Source organism: Tauraco erythrolophus, chromosome 2, assembly GCF_009769465.1.
Source record: "Tauraco erythrolophus isolate bTauEry1 chromosome 2, bTauEry1.pri, whole genome shotgun sequence".
NCBI classification, from domain to species: domain Eukaryota; kingdom Metazoa; phylum Chordata; class Aves; order Musophagiformes; family Musophagidae; genus Tauraco; species Tauraco erythrolophus.
The window spans coordinates 55,097,679-55,113,003 of NC_141466.1; the positions used below are offsets into that span (position 1 = coordinate 55,097,679).

A 15,325-nucleotide genomic window follows, 5' to 3' on the forward strand; every position below is an offset into this window, starting at 1 on the left:
ACAAGAAACATGCTACAGTCAAAAAAACCCCAAAATCTAGATCAGCTTTTCATCAGCTTTAAATTGCATTTTGACTTCTATAACCTGCTTCCATTTGTTAACTGAAGGGCAGACATACTGCATACTCAGCTTGCATGATAGATATCTTTATTGAAGAAGTTATCTGGATGTTGAAGAGAGAAAATCATCTTTTCAACGCTGTTTGATAGGTCTCCATGTGCCAATTAGTCTTCAGAAAATTCTAGTTCTGTTGGAAACATGGATTGATATTATTTATATTATATATTATTAACATTTCTGAGCACCCATTTCCCTATATTTGTCTCCTTTTTGTTGAAATTTAGAAACCTGTGATATGTCAAAGTCATTCAACTGTTCTGTATTCCCATGGAGAAAGATTATAAATAAAATTATCCCCACCCCACCCTTACACTGATGAAATGGGCCTTAATAAAGATAATGGAAATCTAGAAAATACAATGCACAAGGCTTAACAGGAAACTGTGTTAAGTTTAGCACAGTCTTTCCAGTCTTCTCTGCTTAACTGGAATTGGAATTTTGCTCCAAGTTTTCCCCACTACAGCTATTATTTGGCACAGAAAAGACCAAAATCCTAACAGCAGGCTGTGTCTTACACTAATTAGCACACTGTATGTCTCTCACGTCTGAAAATTCGCTACTAGGTGTTAACACTTCTATTTTACCACAACTGTGGCTTTCAGTTAAGAGATCTCAAATATCCAGGTATTATTTTCTTCAGCAACTTCTTAGTAATGTATTTAGAAACATAAATAAACTTGCCACAGATGATAAAGCTATCTAGTGTCGAGGCCACGGGATGCAGCATGCTGGACTATGGATAACAGATGCTGTTGGGATCCTCTGCCTGTGTCTTGTGGCCATACAAAGAACTTCCCATATTCTTGCCGTGAGATCCAGAAAGCTTCCCATGAGAATTGCAAAGGTAAAACACAGGCTTCGAGGATTCTGTGGACAGAAGGGAACAGCTGAACCCCAGACCACAAGAGAAACCACCAATTTTCAGCATACTGTATAAACCCATGCTAAGTGTGTCCTAGAAAAGTTTTCCAAAGATTATCTAAAGAAAAAATAAGAGAAGAAACAACAAAATTACCAGTATTTGAAAATAAAGCTTAAGAAAGTTAAGGATTGAAAATTTACCAACATCACATAAACGTTCTGTTGCATGGGCAAAGTCATGCAGGGTGATCAGATATCCCAGACTGACCAGGACAGACAAAAAATGGAAACTTTTTTTGCAGAATTTCCAATAATTTTACTAGATGATTATTTTCTTGCAAGTTCTAAAGCAGGATGTAAGAATTTCGCTCTCCCCCTTCCTCATATACTGCAGCTCTGGAAAAAGCTGGCCAACAGCCCTAAGAGTCTCACATAAATCCTGGAACGTTACTTACATCCAATTTTTCCTTGCAAAACCAATTTATTTTCACCCTACCATGCAAACATATCCAGGCATCAGAACAAGAACACAAGCCAAACTGTGCTCTTCAGATTCAGTTAGGCAAAGAAGTCACGGTTTCAAGTTCCTGTAGTGTTCAGTCATCCAAAATTAGAGTGGATACATAAACTATCATTACAAGAGTTCTGGAAAGTGGGAAGTACCAGAAATAAATTTGTAGTTGTCTTATTGTTTTATACTCTTCATTCATTTCATTCTTCATGGAACTCTTGGGTTCCATGATTCCCACAAGTCACAGAGCTAACATTTAATATTTCAACACTGGAAATTGTTTATGGTTTCTTAACTCCAAGAATTGTGCAACAAACTAAGCAAGCTAGTAACCATAGCAACTGTGGCAGAGAAAAAACAAGTTTCAGCTATGAAACTGCAGTGTATTTTTAATTCTTGCAAATGCTATTCTTTCATATTGTACATGTGAAAAAATCCTTAAACATGTACAGTAAATAACGTATATCTCTATTATGTACTAAAAGACACACCTTAGTACTGAGCTGTATGAAGTACTTCATTTCTCTCCTCTTTTCCTCTCTGCCATTATCAGAGTACTATACTTTCTTCTGTTTGTTTATGAACACATGTACAAAAAAATTATAAAGATGCTTCACTGGAGAAGAAAAATGCACCCCACCTAGTAGTTATTTTTATGCAAGAGATTCTAAGCGTGTCGTGGTTTAGTCCAGCCAGCAACTAAGCACCACGCAGCCGCTCACTCACTCCTCCTCCCCGGTGGGAGGGAGAGGAGAAAATATAACATCTACATACCCAAAGAGGGTATTACATGAAGCCCTGTACAATCATACACTGATACATTGCTTGGAACTATTGTTTCTTAGTGACGGTAAGCAATTACACTTGTATTAATGAATACAAGATAGAAACAACTACCTACTTCATCTCAATTTTGGTATTTTATGAAGACTTGAGCAATAAAACTTCCAGGAAGAAAAAGATCTCAAAACTGTATGAAAATTTAAAATTCATTCATTTGGACTATTTGAAGAATTCAACAGACAAAATTATTTGAAATAACTGGTATCCTTCATCAATACTGTGAATACGTCTAAATGAAGGCGGCTACACTTCTTGTCCTCTCTTACAAAACAATGCTTCTAAGTATCTTGCTGTAAACAGCTTTTACATCCCCAAAATTTCAGAAAGCAGAGTGATGCATTTTTGTTTTCTTTTAATAGGAAGAACCTAAATCAAAAAAAACTCTCTCCAAAGATTCGGCAAAATATCATTAAGCTAGACAGACTTTGGGGGCTTCTCATTTTGTTTTGGGAGGTTTTTTGGTTAAACTAGGAATCTTTCTAACAGATAAAGATACGTGCACACAAGTTTCCAGTGCTTCTGTAACACTGCTGAGTAAATTTTAATTCAATCAAATAATGCACCAATTTAATAGAGTCCAAAAACATACAGATCAAATCTCCAGTCCTGCAAGTACGAGACATCCATGGAATAAAAAAATAGTGAACCTAGATAAAGCCAGTTTTTCTCTGTTGACTCTGGCATAGAAAATCATCCTCTTGATTTGGATAACAAAGGTCACAACCACATGGTCCCGCTGAAGGCATCTGGTTGGAGATGCACTAAGACAGAAACAAAGCTGCACAGAACTACCAGCACATGTTAACTGCCACGAACAGCAGGACTACTGCTTTGGACTAGCGGGAGGTGGCCCCATCTCTGCAGCTCACAGCACTTCTTTTAGAAATGTCTGCTTCGGCAATTCCATTTATCAAATGTATTTTTACACTTGCTGCTTATTTAGCGTTGTATTAATATTGTTTTAATGCATTCTTTTTAATTAAATCCATGAAGTACTTTAACCACAACACACAGATGTAACATTTTTATCAAGTGAAGAAACACAAACCGCAATAAATAGAAATCTGGACACAAAGTCAACATGTCAATTTATTTTTTATTCTCTTTGTACTACCAGAGTCTAGTTTGAACAATCCTTACTCAAAACCATGCAGATTTCACTGGACAGTACAAGTATTTCCTATAGTAACGTTCAGGTACATTACTTAGATTACAAAAATCTTCAAACACTGTACTTCAGAAATAACGAAGCTGGCATACAGCTCTGATGAGATTCCAAAAAGTATGCATTATTTTTAAAATGGCAAACACTGCTTATTTTTCTTTCCATAACCAAATCGTAAACACTGTACCAAGGAAAGATCACGCACAGCAACAGATACTCCGTAAGTTCAGACATCACATTCATACTTTATCCTTACAGTATTTTAATTTAGCTCAGGTGGTTTCATCTATTCAGACCAGTGACTGTAAAATTATGTACCTATATAATAAATAATGGATCCACTAAATCAATAAGGTATTACCTTATAAATAACTGCCAATTCCAATGACACATCAAGACAAATGTTTCTTACAAATCTTATCACCACTCTACCCAAAGTTCACAAAGTCAACAGCAATTACTGAACACAGAAAAATGGCGTACATATAGCCAAACAGGTATCTTAACACTCAGATTTCAACATATGTAATATATGTTGCACACATTAATCCACTAATTAATGCAAAGTTTGACAAGGGTGTCACAGGTTGTGATATTTTATCTCCTGGCATCTTTTACATCAAATGGCAAAGATGCACAGTCTGAACTTTACTTGCACGTATGCAGACTTAACTGGAATGTTTAGAAGGGATAAGTAATACATATCCCAACAGAAAAGTAAAATCACATCGTAATTTTAATAATTAAACCATACTTACTTCTTTAACATCTGCCCCTGACCAAACCTTTGCACAATGTCTTAACAAAGAACTGGTTTTCCATGCTGACAAGTACTGCTTTTATATGTGGGGAAGGTCTGAAGCAATTTGCTTCTTGTAAAAATGACTTCTTCCAAGAAAATGACTGAAAATAAACTAGACCATCTATTATAATATTGAAAGCTTAAACTAGAGAGCTTAATGTAACCACACACTGACAAAGAATTCCAGGCAAGCTACGATTTGTGGGCATATTCTGTTTTAAACTGGCTGCTTTTTACAGGATACTCTCTCTCTCTTCTCCAAAACCAGCTCCTTCTGAAGCCGTAACAGTGTGGAGCTCTGACGAATCTTTTGAAAGCCTGGTATAACTCGAACGCTGGCTTCGCTTGTGAGCAACGCTCTTCAGGTTCTCGTTCTGAACTGTAGATGGATTGGAACCTGAGCCAGGGTGCAGGATAATTGGAGGTGAATCTCTGATACCTTGTATTTCTTCAAAATTTTGATTAGCTCGATTGGTTGGAGCACTGTTATTATTTAAGGTTACTGTACTAGGGGTTCTGTTTAAATTATAGACTTTCTGGCAAGCTGGCCAGTTCTCTTCCGGGCTACTTGCTATCAAGCTGCTTTCAGAAGGGCTTTTCTTATCTTCTGAACAAATAGACATGCGAACCACTGCTGGATCTTGAAGGCCACTAAGGCTGTGTGGAATTCCTCTCTTTCCACTGTGACTGTCATCTTCAAGTTCAATGAGATTTGCCTTTTCAAGCTGTGAATCATCTGCTCCTTCATTATGGAGGGAATGATTTGGAGAACTTTCATTGGATCTTACACCAGAGTCAGATGAATCTTTCTTATCCAGAAGGGCATCTGTCAAATACTCCTTTGCTTTGATGAAGGTTCTAATAGGTTCAGACCCATGTTCTGGAGATTTGGGCTGCTTCTCTATTTTGCCATCTGTTTTCTTATCTTTACCTTCCTTAAGAAGGGGAGTATTATCTGACTCCTCAGTTCCTGACTCATCTTCATCACTTGGAAGTTTCTGATACCGGAGAGTAACTCCCTTAAGTTTTAAATCTGCAGCCTGGAAAATACTTGTTCTTTCTGAAGATTTCTTTCCTGGGAGAAGCTTGGAACCAGACTGATCAGATTTTTCGTCTTCTTCAGTAATAGGATCCAAAGGAGATGCGTCATTAGTAGAAACACCTGAAGTACTGTAATCAACAACATCATTCCTCTTCAGCAAGAAGGACTTTCTTCCATCATCTTGTTTTTGTTCACCTTCTTTTCCTTTTTCCTGTTCTGCACTGGAATGCAAGGAACCCCCTGAGGTACTCTGCCCCATATAGAAAGCACTTGAGCTATGAGGGGAGGACCTACCACTTACTGTAGTAGAATTTGCGCCTCCTTCTAACTGTGACATTTGAGCAATATACTCTCTATATGCATCTCTGTATTCTGCCTGTACCTTGTCGGTAAGCTTTGATATTTCAATACTAGAATCTTGAGAGTTAAGACTTGAAAGACTTGGAGTTCTACGAGTTTGAGACTGGAGGAAAAAAAAAAGAGAGAAAAGAGAGAGATAACAGTTAAATGAAGTAGTTATTTTCACTTCTAAATATTTTAAAATCTTTTAAAATTAAATAACTCAAAGCATCAAGTATGTGCTTAAACATTTTTTGTGGCTTTGAATAGATTATGCAAGTGAAATTGTCAATGTTATAATTAAAATATGTTTACTATAATCATACATATGCAATCACGTACACATTCACTAAACTTACAGAGTATCCTTATTGTTGGTCCCCATAATGGAAGATTTCCACAAAACAAGCATTTTATCCCGTGCATTTGAGGCTCTTTTGAGTACATAATTAAAACAATTGAATTTGTGTGTCAAGATGGGCTTTTCTAACACGTTTTGTACATTTACAAAATTAGCTATTTTCTACTAGAAAGGCAGCAAGAGTTCATCTAAATGCTGAATATCTCTCAAAAACATTTTTAAAAGACGCCCATCCTACATACTTCAATATATCCTGGCAAAATTTCATTGCACAGAGCTATTTCAGAAAAATCAGTTATTGGGCAAACACATTCCTCTGCCCCCACCTCTACTCTCTTTTAGTGTGCAGAGAATCATGTTTCAAAAAGCTACTTTCTACTAGAAAGTGATATTAAAAAGAAAACCTAAAAGGGCTTGCGTGATTTTAACAAGCTAAATGTAAACAGGAAAATCAATATGTGGATTCAAACACTGAATTAATCTAAGATTTAGAACGGAATTGCTTAATCATACAGATATACCCTCTTGGTCCATCCTTCTCTTTCTCACTCTCTAATTTTCTTTTCTCCTTCCCCCCACCTTTTTCCTGCTCTTATATGCATCCTTCTTATCTTTTTTGTTTCTGTTAAATCATCTTTTCCTTTTAACATGTTTCTTTCCGTCTCAGAAGATGCTCATAATCCCCCCAGCAAGCGACACACACAAAATCTGCAGGTTACCATTCCATTATTCCCTCTATATTACTAAACAAGTATTACTGGCAGCTTTTCATAGATCAATAATGTTGTATATACAAAAAATGTATGCTGGGCCCCCAGAATAAGGACATGGACCTGCTGGAGCGGGTCCAGAGCAGGGCCACAAAGATCATCAGAGGGCTGAAAGAGTTGGGGTTGTTCAGCCTGGAGAAGAGAAGGCTCTGGGGAGACCTTAGAGCAGTACCTAAAGGGACCTAAGAAGAAAGCTGGAGAGGGATTTTTTACAAGGGCGTGGAGTGACAGGACAAGGGGCAATGGCTTTAAACTGAGAGAGAGAAGATTTAGATTGGCTATAAGGAAGAAATTTTTTACAGTGAGGGTGGTGAGGCACTGCAACAGGTTGCCCAGAGGAGTTGTAGATGCCCCATCCCTGGAAGTGTTCAAGGCCAGGTAGGATGAGGCTTTGAGCAACCTGGTGTAGTGGAGGGTGTCCCTGCCCATGGCAGGGGTGTTGGAACTAGATGACCTTTAAGGTTCCTTCCAACCCAAACCATTCTATGATTCTGTGATTCTATGAATTCTGGGGAACAGCTAAAAACGATTAACTAAAGGAAAAGAGTATTTAAATTATTTCTATTTGCCATGACTCCTAAGCAACTCAATGCCCAAAGTAAAATGCAAGAATCTCAGAAATATTAACTTAATTATTTATGCATATTCACTACTATTTATCCATACTCACAGCAGCTATGGCTCCTCAGCAAAAGGAGAAATATTTGATTTTTGTTGGGCATTTCCAGCAGTATTCCGTCTTTTTACAAAGACGAAGCAATATTCTTTTTTAATCAGTGTCGAACTTAAAGGAGAATTCTAATGTCTTCTTACGGACAAACTATCTTTCTCGTTCTTTTGATTCAACTTCAGATAACTATACTGGCATCAGAAGCACTATTTATTTAAACTTGCATTTTAAAGAGTTTTTTAATAAAAAAGATTTCCATGTACTTCTTTCTGCGCATTTGATACAAAAACAACGTGACAAATGGGAGTCACGCCACTTTTATTTGGAAAAACATACACTCCATTGCTAGAAATAGGTGGTAAGGGTAATCGGGATCCTACAAACACACACAAGTGTGTAGTACGCACACACACAGAGGTATTTGGGATAGAAATCTATATCCAGGATATATATCCCAAACCTCTTTTCAGTGATAATTTTGAATACTAAAAATATCACCTATAGCTCGTCATTTGGGGTGACTTCCTATTTTGATGCACCTTCAAGATTTTCTAATTTAGACTTCCAGAGATGAAAAAGCTGCAAAATGTTTGGGGTTTTTTTGGTTTTGCTTTTTTAATTCTAATCACTATTTAGATACCAACTGATTTGTCTTATGTCTTAAAAAGGACAAAAGAAAATCACAAACTTCAGGTGATTTCATAAGATACAGAAGAAAATTGACTATAACCTATGGCAGAAACCATAGTTAGAGACTGATGTCAGCTCTGGAGTCTATGATTAGATTATGCATTGTCAGGACAAGACTCCAATGTAATGGAGCACTATAGTTCTCTATTTTAAAAACCCTAATAAATGTATTTGTAAACCTTTGAATAGCATAACATCTGGCTATCACAGCTAAAATATTTCATACACAAAGACTGAATATTACGATAAACAGACATCTTGCAGGACACTGCCCTAAGCTCGATCAGAAAAGCATGATGGCTTTGTTTTTTTTTTCTCTTGAAGAGTGACTACTGGAACAGATGAATAGTTTTCAGATAGCAAAGACTAAAGACTGACTCAGAAAGTGTGGTTAGAGTTTACATCTCTGCAAAACTGGTCTCTGCCAAGACTGAGAACTGAAAGTACCTGAACTGTCACAGTAGATTTATTTCTTGACCTCTCTGTTTTCAAGAATGAAAACGACCCTTTACCACATGGGTAAGCAAGCAGAATACATTTCTCATTAAATACCTGCCAACTTAAGTTACTATGGCGTGGAGGAGCTTCATCCAGACCAATTGTGTTGAGTTCTTCAAAGCTGAAGTTCAGTGTGTAGGGAGCTTGACCAGAGAGACCTGTAAGCTCAGTGTGAGGCAACTCAGTGTTATGCCCAGGACGACGAGTAAGTTCACTGTGAGGAATTGCAGTGGTAACATGCTCAGTTGTTCCACGAGCGTCTTCCTGAACAGCCTGATTTTCTGAATTTCTCATTTCAAGTATCTTAACACACAACAAGAGACAGTATAAATGTAGTTACATAAACAGAAGAAGTTCTCGCAGTTGTTAAAGAAGAATTCTATTAAAAATAGGAAAAAGAAATTCACAACTATAGAAGTGTACTTGCATATGTGGTTGTGATCCTGGAAAAGTATGAAGAAAATCTGTTCACAGATCTAGTGCATTCATTATCTTTACTGCAAATCACATTTTAATATGTAAGATTTTTTTTTTCTGTTTACAGATTATTCTTATTACTGCTCAGACCCTTAAAAAATTCCTATGCCACAAAGCACTTAAATTATTGTAAAACTAGATAAGTGATAAATTACAAATTTAAAAGCAAAACCAAACACTTCTATTTTATAGCTTAATCAACCTGAATCTAACAATAAATCTCATCTCCTAATTCTCAGTGTTTTCAAGACTGATTTAACAGTTGAGAGACATACTGCTATTTTCAGAAAGAAAACTGGCAATATACTAAAAATACTTCAGAAAAACTACAGTTCTCTGTGATGCATAACCCTCACTGTAAAACTGTCATTTACTCTCAAACTAGGAGGAGGGAAATGGGCAAGAATAGGTATCTACAGATATGCTCCAATAATAGTATGCATGCAGCATTTTCGCACTATGTAAGTATGTGTCAATCGAATATTCTACATTTATCTAATTGGCTTGATTTTTAGCTTAAGTTTCTTTAAAAATCATGTTCTGACAATTTAACTTAAACAGACAAATTTAGAAAAGGAGAAGAGAACCCATACAGGAAAAACAGATCTTGCAAAAAGAGGAGGCAAAACTTCAGAGTTCATCATCAATTAAGGTGCAAATCCATAGGCAACCAGTTCTTCATTAAAGTTCTCAAGACAAAAAGAAAAAGTAACACAATAATAAACGCATGTATGTTTTAAGATGACACTTATCATCTTAAAGATGATGATAACAGAAAAGCAATAGGAAAGAAAAAAAGATAAGGTTCATAAAGAAAAAACTAATTTATGATGACCTGAATATTGCAGAGGTCTTACCGTGCTCCTGAAGAGCTGCCAGTCACCAAAATTCATATTCATTTCTTTTTTCAGTTCATCGATGTTGCACTGAGCCAAGACACGGCCATTTATATTTGCCTAAAACAGTAAAACTAAATAATGTAAGTTACAGATACAAGACTTATGGCATGGCAGTAACAGACTGAAAAGTAATTAAAATTGGATATATTGATGAGGACTACTAGGGAAATTCCCCAACATCACTCTTAAGTCCAATTCTATGTAATAAACACGTTTTTATAAAAGACTATTTATTGATGATGGATAAGAAGAACCTATGTGCCATGGAAAAAATGAAAATATTAAACTCATCAAAAAGGCATACATGAAAGGCAATACGATTGTGTTCTATAAACAGACATAAGGAAACAACACATCAGTGGTAGAAAACTTCACAGACAATAAATCACATTCATCAGTCTACATATCTCGGACTCAGAACACAAAACGGACTGCAGATTCCCAAGCATCTGAAGATAATCAGACAATTAAGTCCCACACATCATCTGACCTCTGGCTTGAGGCATCTAAGATCAAGTATTTCTCCCATCAAGTTCCCTCCCTGCATAAACACAGGCTTACATTCATTCCATCATAAGAAATACCCATGGAGAGAAGACTACACTTCTTTCTAATTTTCATCATCATTGATGTGATCAGCATCGATGTGATCACATTTCATCACTTCTGTGATCAGCACAGAAGTGCCTAAACACCATCTATAATTCCAGGAAGGTGATTCCTTATGTTAGGCATGTTTATATAGTACTTAACTTCCAACAGCACCAAATTCAATACAGAACCATTTTCATTACGTAACAATGAGAGGTATTTCTCTTTGTACCATGCATCAGTGGATGGGCAGAATATAAACAAGGAATCATGTCTTAGCAGAGCAGCCACAAAACGGAAGACCCAAGTTGAGCTCTGCTCAGTCTGAGGGATCTCAGTGGTTTTGTTCCCATATCCCAGCAGACGGTCTTAATCAAACCAGGAAAGGCTGAGCCATGTCCATTCTTCCTTTTTACATGATATCACTTGTAAGAAATGCAAGAATATAAATAAGAGGACTCTCATTAGAGATAACTGGTGAGCACATTCTTTCCGCGCCCTAGAGCCACTGAAGCAACTGAAATTTTTTGCAGTTACACTCAGTGAGCTGCAATCTGACATCCTACTTCTTGCTTTAAGCATCATTGCTGAAGATTCCTATGATAAACCTGTCTCTTAATCCTTGGATCAACATCCTCCCTGTTTTTTTAAGATATGATAGGTACTGGGACAAAGCGAGCTCAGCAAAAACATTCACTAATGACAACTTTTGTATTTTCCTCTTCTTTCTTTGTAAAAGGAGCCCACAGAACAGTAAAGAAAAAGTAATAAAGACAAAAATAATTCTGTGCTCATGTCTCAGGGAAAAGAGAAGTAACAGAAAAATGTACAGTGGCCTTTTTCTGAAGCAAATAGATGTGGAATGTGATAAGAGAGAAATGGAACCATCTTTTACAGTAGAAGAGGTTTGCCAATGTCTCAGGGGAAAAAAAACAACGGGATGTTGCTACCTGGATACAGAACACATTTGCAACCCTATTTATCTACACATGGCAACTCTGAAAACGTTTTTCTTGCTTCTTTTCTCAAAATAACCAGTCTCATCAGTATTTATTTTTCTGAGTCTGTTTTTCCTTTTTGAAAGACAGCATTTTCTCTGAAAAATATATAGAATCATAGAATGGTTAGGGCTGGAAGGGACCTTCAAAGGTCATCTAGTCCAACCCCCCTGCAACAAACAGGGATATCTCCAACTAGATCAGGTTGCTCAGGGCCTCATCCAACCGGGTCTTGAACATCTCCAGGGATGGAGCATCCACCACCTCTCTGGGCAACCTGTTCCAGTGTTCTACAACTCTCATGGTAAAAAATTTTTTCCTAATATCCAATCTGAATCTACCTCCCTCTATTTTAAAACCATTACCCCTTGTCCTATCACAACAGGCCCTCCTGAACAGCCTCTCCCCATCTTTCCTGTAGGCCCCCTTGAGGTACTGGAAGACCGCTATAAGGTCACCCCGGAGCCTCCTCTTCTCCAGGCTGAACAGCCCCAACTCTTTCAGCCTGTCCTCATAGGAAAGGTGCTCCAGCCCTCTTATCATCTTCGTGGCCCTCCTCTGGACCCTCTCCAACTGGTCCATGTCCTTCTTATGTTGGGGGCTCCAGAACTGGACGCAGTACTCCAGGTGAGGTCTCACGAGGGCAGAGTAGAGGGGGAGAATCACCTCTCTCGACCTGCTGGCCACGCTCCTCTTGATGCAGCCCAGGATGCGGTTGGCCTTCTGGGCCGCAAGAGCACATTGTCGGCTCATATTGAGCTTCTCGTCCACCAGTACTCCCAAGTCCTTCTCCTCAGGGCTGCTCTCGATCCATTCACCACCCAGTCTATATTTGTGCCTGGGATTGCCACGACCCAGATGTAGGACCTTGCATTTGGCCTTGTTGAACTTCATGAGGTTGACACGGGCCCACCTCTCCAGCCTGTCGAGGTCCCTCTGGATGGCATCCTTCCCTTCCAGCGTGTCGACGGCACCACACAGCTTGGTGTCATCGGCGAACTTGCTGAGGGTGCACTCCATGCCACTGTCCACGTCACAGACAAAGATGTTGAAGAGGGCCGGGCCCAACACGGACCCCTGAGGGATGCCACTCGTGACCGGTCTCCACTTGGACATCGAGCCGTTGACCACTACTCTCTGAGTGCGGCCATTGAGCCAATTCCTTATCCACCGAGTGGTCCATCCATCAAACCCATGCTTGTATTAACACGTTCTCCAAACTTAGTGTGCATAGAAGTTATGATGTTGTTTTGACATTTGATGAGTTTCGATAAATATTTTCAAGAAAAGAGACAAATAAATATTTCCTTTTCCTTGTGTATTTCCATGTTTAGGTACTAAATACATGAATGAAATTCCACTGATACCTTTCTTATAGTTGCAGAGTACTGAGGTAGCATGCTCTGGTCCAGACCTTCTATCTGCTTTAGCTTCTCACACACAGTTTCCACACTCATTGTGCTCAGAGGCACATGGGATGTGCCTGCAGTCGATCCTGTGCCTGCTCCTGCTCCCTGTAAGAAGTGAGAAAACATGCACGTGAGATGTGTTCAAATACTCAGTACACCCGGAATTTCACAATATACACTAACAAAAATCAAGCTGTGTTCAACTACATTTCAAAATTAAGAGATGAGAATGTACAGGTATTTTTAATTACTATCAGATTATCTATATGTTGGGAAACATTTATTAAAGGCATTGATATGAGAAAAAACAGCATCTTGAGACCTGCCTATGTGAGAAAATAACTCTCTTACATAATGCTATTTAAGAAAAGCAACGTAAAAATATGAAATATTAAGTAAGGGTTAATCTATCTCAAATGCACCGTTACTCAGTTTCCCTCAATTTTAGTAGTTTGGTTTTGGGTTTGTTTGTTGTTTTTTGGTTGTTGTTTTTTTTTTTTTTTTTTTTTTAAATAATGCAGACACAACTTAGACTTTCCTGTCTTAAAAACTCCTGGTTTAGTATCAGACAAAGATGACCTAAACCAGTGTAACTCCTCAACTACTTGGATTCATTGAGTAATTTTAGCAGCATCTGTCCATATTTCAGAGGTTCCTTCAGCTCTATTTATGCAAGATCAGCCAAGGGGCTGTGTACCACAGTACAGAAACACAAAGCAGCACTGTCACTGCCCTCCAACATACTATGAGGATGCTTCATATATCTCAAACTTTGGCAAGATTTACATAGAAATTATTCACAACTCAGATCTGTAACATAAAAGTTGTCCTGTTAATGTTGCTGGCTTCTGGGAATTTCAAAGAAAGCGTGGAAAAACAAAATAAACGCGTCTGCAGGTAATCAGTATACTAAGACAGTATGTTCTCAAAAAACTCCACATTCTCCCTGGAAGGGAGAAGTGCAAAGCTCTGCACTGTTACGCTAGTGATTCCAAATTCCTAAAAGCAAAATCGGAACCAGTTCCATCAGCTATGAAATACTTGTACACCTTCCTACGAGGGGAGTGGTTGCACCCACTCCTTTTTCTGAACGTGAAGTTTTGGTTTAAGCACTGTAGACCATGCACCAAACAAAGCTCATTTTGGGAGCATGCAAAAGAGCTTCTAAAGCTTCAGAGCTCAGCATCACATGCATAAACCCTGGGATGTAAAAGTGCAGATAGACTATCCAGAGTTCAGTTCATCAAGTTTGAATATATTTCTCAAATCACCAATGAAGACTTTTTATAGTTGCAATATTTTTTCCATTTTTATTTAATTATTTCAAAGTTATTTAATATTTCAGAATTAATATAAATTAATAGATGGAAATATAATGCTTATGAAAACCAAGGATTATCACACAGAATGGCGGTAACCGTATCTGAATTATCTAAACCAGGATATTTAAGAAGAATTTATTCAACTATTAATTCCAAGGCAGCAATCCAAAAATCCATTATCCATTACCATTTAACCTCAGAGTTATTTCTAACTTACTGTTATCAGAGATATCCTGATCTGGGGAGGAAGGCACACTCCCCACCTAAGCTATTCTGAGTTTCAAAGTTGAGATGTTATTACATGTAATTCCTCTGAAGTTCTCTGCCAGATGTGTTTGAAATGGACTTAAAACTGGCCGACTAACAACGTGACTCAAGAACACTACAGGAGGTTGTAGGGAATCCAAATCTAGCAGTTTGCACACTTGCCTGGAAACAGAGCTGAGGCACTAATTTTTGTTCCTCTGACCATTTTTTTTTATGTGATGTCAACTGGACATTAAACAAACAAAAGATATACTCCATTTTCTGGGTAGGTAGTCTATCTAAATTATTGTATAAAAATCAAGCATTATTTCCATTACAGTCTAGGTATCTAATTTAGGGGCTTGGTATTTCTTCTGAGGACAAGACAGTTACTTTTCAGATTCTGCAATGTCTCCCTAATTAGGTGCCTACAATACCTAATTAATTATCGTATTAGGCATCTAAAGGCAGAAATTTAGGTCTTAATCTAGTCTGATTTTTAGCACAGGTAAAATCTGTATCATATTGAGGATAGAAGCCAACCACCAAACTGAAGATGCCAGGAAGAAGTTTCATCCATAAACTATTTATCATATACTTCTTTTATGTACATCTCTATTCTTTGTCTTTAAAAAAAAAAATCACTTTGAGTTTTTCTTCAGAATATTTACTATTTGCTATTATTTACTTCAGAATATTTACTGTTTACTA

The 15,325-nt window shown here is 37.7% G+C and overlaps 1 protein-coding gene across 3 annotated transcripts in view; it reads right to left on the reverse strand.

Moving 5' to 3' along the window:
- Positions 1-3,419: 3,419 nt before the first annotated feature.
- The window catches only part of KIDINS220 (kinase D interacting substrate 220), an 85,529-nt gene continuing 73,623 nt past the window's right edge, over positions 3,420-15,325 (reverse strand). For all 3 annotated transcript variants that reach the window (XM_086631392.1, XM_086631391.1, XM_086631390.1), the window contains 4 exons: positions 13,005-13,151; positions 10,007-10,105; positions 8,727-8,975; positions 3,420-5,807 (listed from right to left, as the gene is read on the reverse strand). In XM_086631392.1, coding sequence (XP_086487518.1) covers positions 4,536-5,807; positions 8,727-8,975; positions 10,007-10,105; positions 13,005-13,151 — 1,767 coding nt within the window. In that variant the 3' untranslated portion in view covers positions 3,420-4,535. The remainder of the gene's footprint in view (positions 5,808-8,726; positions 8,976-10,006; positions 10,106-13,004; positions 13,152-15,325) is intronic.